Source organism: Amborella trichopoda, chromosome 12, assembly GCF_054954075.1.
Source record: "Amborella trichopoda isolate Santa Cruz 75 chromosome 12, AtrichopodaSantaCruz75HAP2 v2.0, whole genome shotgun sequence".
Taxonomy (NCBI): Eukaryota; Viridiplantae; Streptophyta; class Magnoliopsida; order Amborellales; family Amborellaceae; genus Amborella; species Amborella trichopoda.
Window position 1 is genome coordinate 38,934,095 of NC_142347.1, and position 7,542 is coordinate 38,941,636.

Here is a 7,542-nt window from a genome sequence, read left to right on the forward strand (position 1 = left end):
ACATCCAAGCTATTAGATTTTATTGGATGATTGTAAGTAATTGTAACATCTACATATGAAAAGTGAATGGTCTCATTATATACAATCCTCTATTTTAATGTTTATCTATTGATAAAAAAATTATATCATATATAAATAAATAATTATTTTTTTAGATTTATTTATAATTTATGCCATATATAAATAAATACTTATCTTCTCAAGTTTTTTTTATAAGGTTCTTCAAATGAGGATCAACATCCTTGAGAACTGGGAGTTTTGTTTTTCAAAGACCTGTTGCAAAATTGAATGTTAGACCCATCTTCCTTCTCATAGATATACATGGGAAGTTAGAGGCAGGAGAACACATGGCCCCATCTTCTTTCTTATAAATATGAGAAATTAGATACAGCATAACACAAAAACAAAAAAAAAAAAGCTCTTGTGTTTACATAAAGCTTTTCTTATCTCTCCAAAAATATTTTTAAAATAAAATTCAGGATTTGCGATAACGAGCTTCACCACACCCTCTCAAATCTCGGCTCTACACTTATCCTAACTTCAAAATTGGTTCGTTATTTGATCATTGATCTTTTTATCTTATTTTCTGGTTAATAAGTGCTAAATTAAAAAAAAAAAAAACTGGTTAATAAGTGCTAAATTAAAAAAGAAGAAGAAGGGAGGAATCCAAATTTGCGGGCATTGATGCTCACCATAAAGTTTCTTTCTTGCTCGTTAATATTTTTATCTTGTTTGCACTATACGTTTTCTTTGCTTAAAGTTAACGCTCATCTTATCAAAGCCATAAAGTTACTCTGTCATTACCCTTTTGATAGCAAAAGTAGCATCCATGACATGTATTACTAGTCCTCATCCCTTCCTGTTTCTTTTGACTTTTCAACCCTAACAGCATCAATAGAGTAGGCCAAAAGAATAGGTATAATTCTCTCTCTTCATTGGATTTATCTCATAGGGAGGGATTTTAGGCAACAGTTGTATAGTAATACGATGAAATGATCTTAAAAAACTATGTTATGGTAAGTTGTAGAGTAATATAATGAAATGATTTTTAAAAACTATATTAAGATCATTTGTTTGATCCTAATTTATAAATATATACTATTTTCGTTTCAATAAACATTCACCAAAAGCCAAATTTGAAAGCACAATTTAAAAAGTGTTTGTCTAGCCAAACTAACATAGGCTGTTCATTTTGATAAGATGCTTAGATCTAGGTTTTGGAATGATTTTCTTTCTTTCAAATTTTTTTAGATGGTTTTATTATCATTAGATAACAATATTAAAAAAATAACAATAAAGGCCTTGATCTTAAAATTCAACAAATGAATAATCTAGATCCGCTATTGGAGGGGACTAATTTTGACCATATCTAGAGTGCAAATTGAATTTTATTTTTGTGATGATTGATTAGTAGAATGAAGAGAAAGTATGTGCAAGTTTTGGGGTCATATAAATGCAAACCATGGTTTTCTAGAAGTGAAGATTCATTATATCATAATGGCCCAATGAAATGACAATTAATCTTGATCATCGGATGAGAAATTAGGTGGCTGCATTTATGTCATTGACCAAGCTCAAAGTTTAAAAGAAATTTTCTCAAACTTTGTAATACAACCAAGTTATCAGATATTACATCGGATGGTTATAAATAATTGTTACTTCTTTGCACCAAAAGGTAAATTGTCTCATTGTATACGATCCTAATGTGTGTGTATATATGGGTTTTGTTAGGATACTTCTATATATGGAGTATTTCTTTGATGCACTCAACATTTTTGGACACTTCCCTTGCTTTGTAATACAAATGTTTTTAGCAATGATATCTTTAGCCATTAGGAGGGATATAATATATGTTTCTATAAGAAAATAATCGTGTTTTATTTGTGGTTAAAAAACAATTAATACTTTATGTGGGTGATGTCACACTTCATTTGGATGACGTCATTCTCCACTATAATTAATAAATGATTTTCTTTTTATCATGAATTTCTATTTTACTCTTGATTAATTACCTAAAATACTTATAGACAAAAAGGTTATTATATTAACGTGTAATAGTATTAAGTATCCAAAAATACTGTGTACAGGAAATGATCCATGTATGAGAATACCCTAATAGAACATTATATATGGATACACGTTCTATAAGGCCTAGGTTTTATGAAAACAAAGTAAACCCTCCTCCAATTGTCATTCAGAAAGCACTTTGGTTATCAGAAATCTCTAAGATAGCTCTAAAATCAATTTCCAATATCGATTATGAAATTTGAAGCTAAAAAAGTTACATATCTTGCTAATTCGTGAACACTTATTTTGAAGGCGAAATAGACACTTTAGATAATAAAGCTGAAGACCTATTCCTACCTAAACAGCCATTTTCCTTACTTTTTTTTTTTTTTGGGTATGTGCCATTTTCCTCACTGATAATCTAATTTGATAGGTTGGTGTATAAAAGAATGATTAAATGGTCCAGCCATTACTATCTACATTTATAGAACAGGTTCAGATGCAGCAAACTATGTCCAATTCGATTTACACATTGAGTTAAGAGTATAACGAACTAAAAAGCCATATCATTCAGTAGATATTCAATTTTACAGATTGAAACATGATGCCATGGACAAAACAACCATATATTTTGCTGATGCAATCTAATTTTACAGGGTGGAATGATATTGTGAACCCAACAACCATACTTTTCACAGTACTTACATCTCTCCCATGAAAAATGGGGGGTTTAGAAACGACCTTGAGAAGGTTCCCCCTCCATTAGGGAAGAGAGTGAGGAAACAAATAATGCCTAAAACAATGCCCCATGCATACCGATCCTCACCTAAGGGAGTGATCTCATCCTTTGCAGGTATCTCTTCTCTGCCCCTAAAGAAGGTTGCGAAAAGGCCCCAAGCTAAGCAAAGGACACTGCCACTGAGCCCTCCTATGCCTAGGAGTAGAGAAGTCCCAAAGGAAAGAATGATGGCAATGTTACGCCCAAACAATGCTTGCGCTATGCGGCCTCCTTCGAGTCGGCCACAAGGAAGAAGGTTTAGTGATGTAACCACCATCCCTACACATATCAAATGCCTGAAGTTAAGAGTCCAAATATATATATCTACATCTTCATATGGATCCATCTATCAATATTAATATTTGTATGAATACGTAAGGTTGAGGAAGATGGCTATGGCAAAAGAGAGAGAGAGAGAGAGAGAGAGTTTTCATGAGATTTCAAAGACATTATTTCTACATATTTTTAGAACTTGGGGGAATTTTTCTGCAGTTAACTGGGATATGAAATGACACACACCTAAAAGTCCAGCAAACGCAAGGGGATCCCCAGGCACCCCAACGCCCTCCACAGCATAAGGCAATACATTCCCAAGATCATCTGCATATGGGCCTATCACATATTGGATGAATGACAGTAATGGATTGTTATAGAAAAACTGCGGCCTTATGTACCTGCAAAAAAGAACTAAAAAAATGTCTTGGGTAAATTTTCCCCAAATCATTGTCCAATACTCATCCATACATGAAAATGTAATCTTGATCAAGATGTGAACAGTCCCTATGATGTGAAAAACAAAGTAGGGAGGTACTATAAAATCAACAGAGTTTGTGCAATAGACTTACAAGGCATTGTCTCCTCCATTAAAGCTTCCATCAGCCACAAAAGCTGAAACTACAAGGACTAATGATGTCAAATATGCACTAGCAGTTCGGGCAACAAGGATATCAAAGAGGGCTTTCTTATTTGGAAGAAGGGATTCATAGTTATTGATCACACCAAGACAACCAGTCCAGTTAGATGGGACTAGGAAAGATGGGCTAAGTTTAACCCCATAGCGAGCAGCAGTTACTCTTGTGGCAATCTGTCAAGATCAAATACAAGTAACAGGGGTCCACATCAGGACTTCATAAACAGCAACATAGTTTCCAAACAATTTCCACATAAATATGTCTTTAAGGCAGTGGCATAGTGGTAGAGACCTCTGATTTGTAGGCATAAGGTCAGGCGTTCAACGCTTGAAAGACCCTAAAAGACCAAGCTCACCTACCCTTTTTACAGGTAACAAACTCTGAGATGACAAAGAATCAATGGAAGAACAAAAAAAAAACAATCTCAAAACTCACAAAAAGACAAAGTATTTATTTCCCAAATGGCTTCTAAGCCAAAAGAAAAAAAAAAAAAGGCCTCGACTTTTACCTAGTGGAAGGCACCCCCGGTTTGTGGGCAGTAGGCCAAGGGTTCAACCATTGAAGATCCAAATATGCAAAGCTGACCTACCTTTTTGCTTGCATATAATAAACTCTGAGACGACAAGATATCAATAAGAGAATAGAAAGAAAAAAATGGTCTCACTTGAAGGCATGAATTTGACTTACCATTCAAATGTCTACTAAGCAATTTCCATGTTATATACTCGAAAAGGCAAGTCATTGCAAAAAAATATGAACAACTTTCTCAGAAAATGATGAAATTGACTATATTTACTACTTCTAAGAGTAATGATAGGAGGGGATAGTCAAGGCGGAAGTTGACACTATGGACAGTTTTCACTGTTTTTGTTCGATTCCCAACCAAATCAGTATCCACTAGATCAAAATATTTCCTCTCATGCTTCTTATGATGTGAGTTCATAGGAAGCACTAGAATGTGGTATACAAAGTGATGTTAACATAAGACATCCCTCAGGACCGCAAAAAAGTTTTCATTGTAAGTGCCCAATGTTATCCTATTTGATATTGCAAAATGTATCCTTATGTGTGGAAATATGTTCATTCGACTACAGAATGATAAAAAAAAATTCCTAATAAACAAAAACATTAGAAAACATGTCTAATTTACTATTAGCTGCCGGTATACAACTAGGAATGAAAAAACAATAACAAAAGACATAAATACCACAAGGGAAATATAGCACCAAACAGACCCCCTCAATGCAACTAGTCAACTAAGGACATAGAAAGGGAGATAACACAATTAAAGTGGTTGGCAAGATTATGAGAGGCAGAAACCAAAGCAAGAGTTATAACACCAGGAATAAACCACGACTGAACAAATTGACAGTAAACTATAATATGCCTGACCTACACATGGGGGAAGCAATGTGGATGGTTTGATTGAGGTTACAACAAAAGAAGTAGGTGCCTTCAATTGAACATTGAATTCTACAAAAGGGAAGTGGAGCCATAATCATGGAAAGGGTGTTGATAAGTCTATACCTGGGTTCGACAGATGTCCTCCGTCTGCTTATTTGAAAATATGAATGAAATGGCAAGGATTATCAAAAGCATGTACCAAACTAAACTTTATCATGAATTGGCTCATTGAGAGTCCATATAAGCAACAGTCTTAGGTAGAACAAGAAGTATATATACATATATTGAAAACCCTAAAAATCACAAAAAAAGCAGTATGGACACTACCTTAGGTCACTAAGGATAAAAGGTAGATAATGTAGAGGGATTGTCACATATGCATGACAGTTCATGAGCCAAAAGAGGTCATTATCAATAATAAAACACAGAGAAAGAAACAATTAGTTCGACAGTCTTCCCAATAATCACCTCTGATATTTGGGCATTGCCCAGATAATATTATGAAAGATTTGTTGGAAGTTTTGCCCGACATAGGAAATCTATGTTTAATATAAATTGAGATTTACCATACAAATATTTAACTCGAATAATTAGAAAAACGAATGTGACACATACCTCAGAAATGCCTAAAATGGAGAGAAATCCACCAAAAAGAGGCAACACATTAGCAACGTAATCATCGAAAGGCGCATCAGGCTTGAGAAAGAAGCCGCTAACCAAAGCTATAGTGCTGAAGGTTGCAACGCACAAGACAACGGCACTGATATAACCCCATGGAGTGCTCAGTTTGGTTGACTCAAATTGCAGATCTAGTTCAGCTTTTGGTTGCACCACACAAACCTTAATGACAAAGACAAACACATAAATAAGTAAAATCCTATATTCCTCCAAACACAAAGTTAGCTTATAGGGGTACACTTCATATTACAAATTCTTGCACAAACCACCCATAAGAAGACCAAATTCAATGCACAAAATATGTTAATGGGTTTTGTTTGGAGAATATGAAGCATGATAATGAGTAAGTAGTTCTTAAAGTTATTTGAGTGTGATGCATTGAAAGTGGGATCCAGAGTGATCGGAATACCAACATTTAAAAACTAATATACTCTGATAAATTCTGCAGATCAATTATTAAAATCTATGAATATGAGCTCAAAATACAATTTTAGTTGCCCTGAGCAAAACCAATGCACTCAAATCTTGTCTTCAGTCAGTTAATGCAACAAAAAGAATACATGGGAAGATAAAAATCCTACAAATGTGAGTTCAGATTGAATAATTAATTGCCCTGTTCAAAACAAAGATTTTTTTTTTCCTATTGGTTCATTTGCCAAGAAGACTACAGGAAAGATAAAATCTCTAAATATAGGGCTTATAATGAATCTGAATCACCCTAATCACATCCAAGATACCCAAATTCCTGTTTCTCCTGTTGGCGAATTTATCTAAAAAAGAATACAGGCAGGTAATTCAATGTCCTGTCCAAAAATTACTAAACTTAGCAAGAGAAGAGTCTCTTTTAACGCAATGAATGCCCACCTGCTTTGTAATGTCATTTGTTTGCTCTTGCATAAACTAGAGAACCACTTCTCGGTCTGCTGCCTGTGATAGCTTCTTCTCTAACTTGGGCATCACTTCTTCAATGGGTTTTCGCAAATTTCCGATAAAAATGCCCCCATCTCCAAATCTTCGAACATCAACAGCAAAAAATGTGTCATACCCAAAACAGCTCTTCAACTGTAGATGCAAATGTAACTACAGTATTTCAGAAAATAAGACTATTTATCTCCATCTCACTCTCTCTTTCTAAACAAGTGCTTACCTTGTTGAAATCCAAAGCCTTAAAAGTTTCCTCTGCCTCTTCCAACTTCTCTTTCTTTCTAGCCAAACTGTCTTTAATTATGTTAGAGAAGAACATGGTTAGTGGGTTACCACCTGATGCTCTGTCAAGTTCCTTGAGCTTTCTATCAGCTCTCTTCTTCTCCAATTTAATGGCTGCTTCAATAGAAGGATTCCCCATAAATTTCTTGAACTCTTCATCAGCCTTCCAATCAACTTCTTCGGGTTCATCACGCCCATTTCCTTGTTCTTGAGAAGTAGAAGAAGATAAGCCGTCTTCTTTCTCAGTATAAATCTTCTCCGGAACAACTGTAGTAGAGGAAGATGGAGATGAGGACTCCTCATTTACAGAGCAGCTAACAGAATTTCCTCTTCTGGGCTTTCTAGAGAGAGAAAAGGAGAGATTGTTGGTTCTCTTAAATGGGTTTTTTGTATGAAGGGTTCTGCCATTAGAGTTTGTGAGAGACCATGAGGAAGTGAGGGAAATTGATGCCATTTCAGTAGTTCAGAGTGCTGGTCCAGAAATGTGAGAAAAAGAAGAGTGAGAAAGAGGAAAGATGAGATTGTGAATAGATCCATGGAGTTGAAAGAGCATGGAAT

At 34.9% G+C, this 7,542-nt stretch overlaps 1 protein-coding gene across 1 annotated transcript; it reads right to left on the reverse strand.

Annotated features, from left to right (window-relative positions):
- Positions 1–2,617: 2,617 nt before the first annotated feature.
- On the reverse strand, positions 2,618–7,138 carry EGY3 (ethylene-dependent gravitropism-deficient and yellow-green-like 3). Its single transcript, XM_011629763.2, is given in 6 exon segments — positions 2,618–3,064; positions 3,305–3,459; positions 3,631–3,869; positions 5,716–5,940; positions 6,643–6,840; positions 6,926–7,138. Coding segments are annotated over 6 exon segments (1,371 nt in total). The 5' UTR covers positions 7,124–7,138; the 3' UTR covers positions 2,618–2,708.
- Positions 7,139–7,542: the final 404 nt, after the last annotated feature.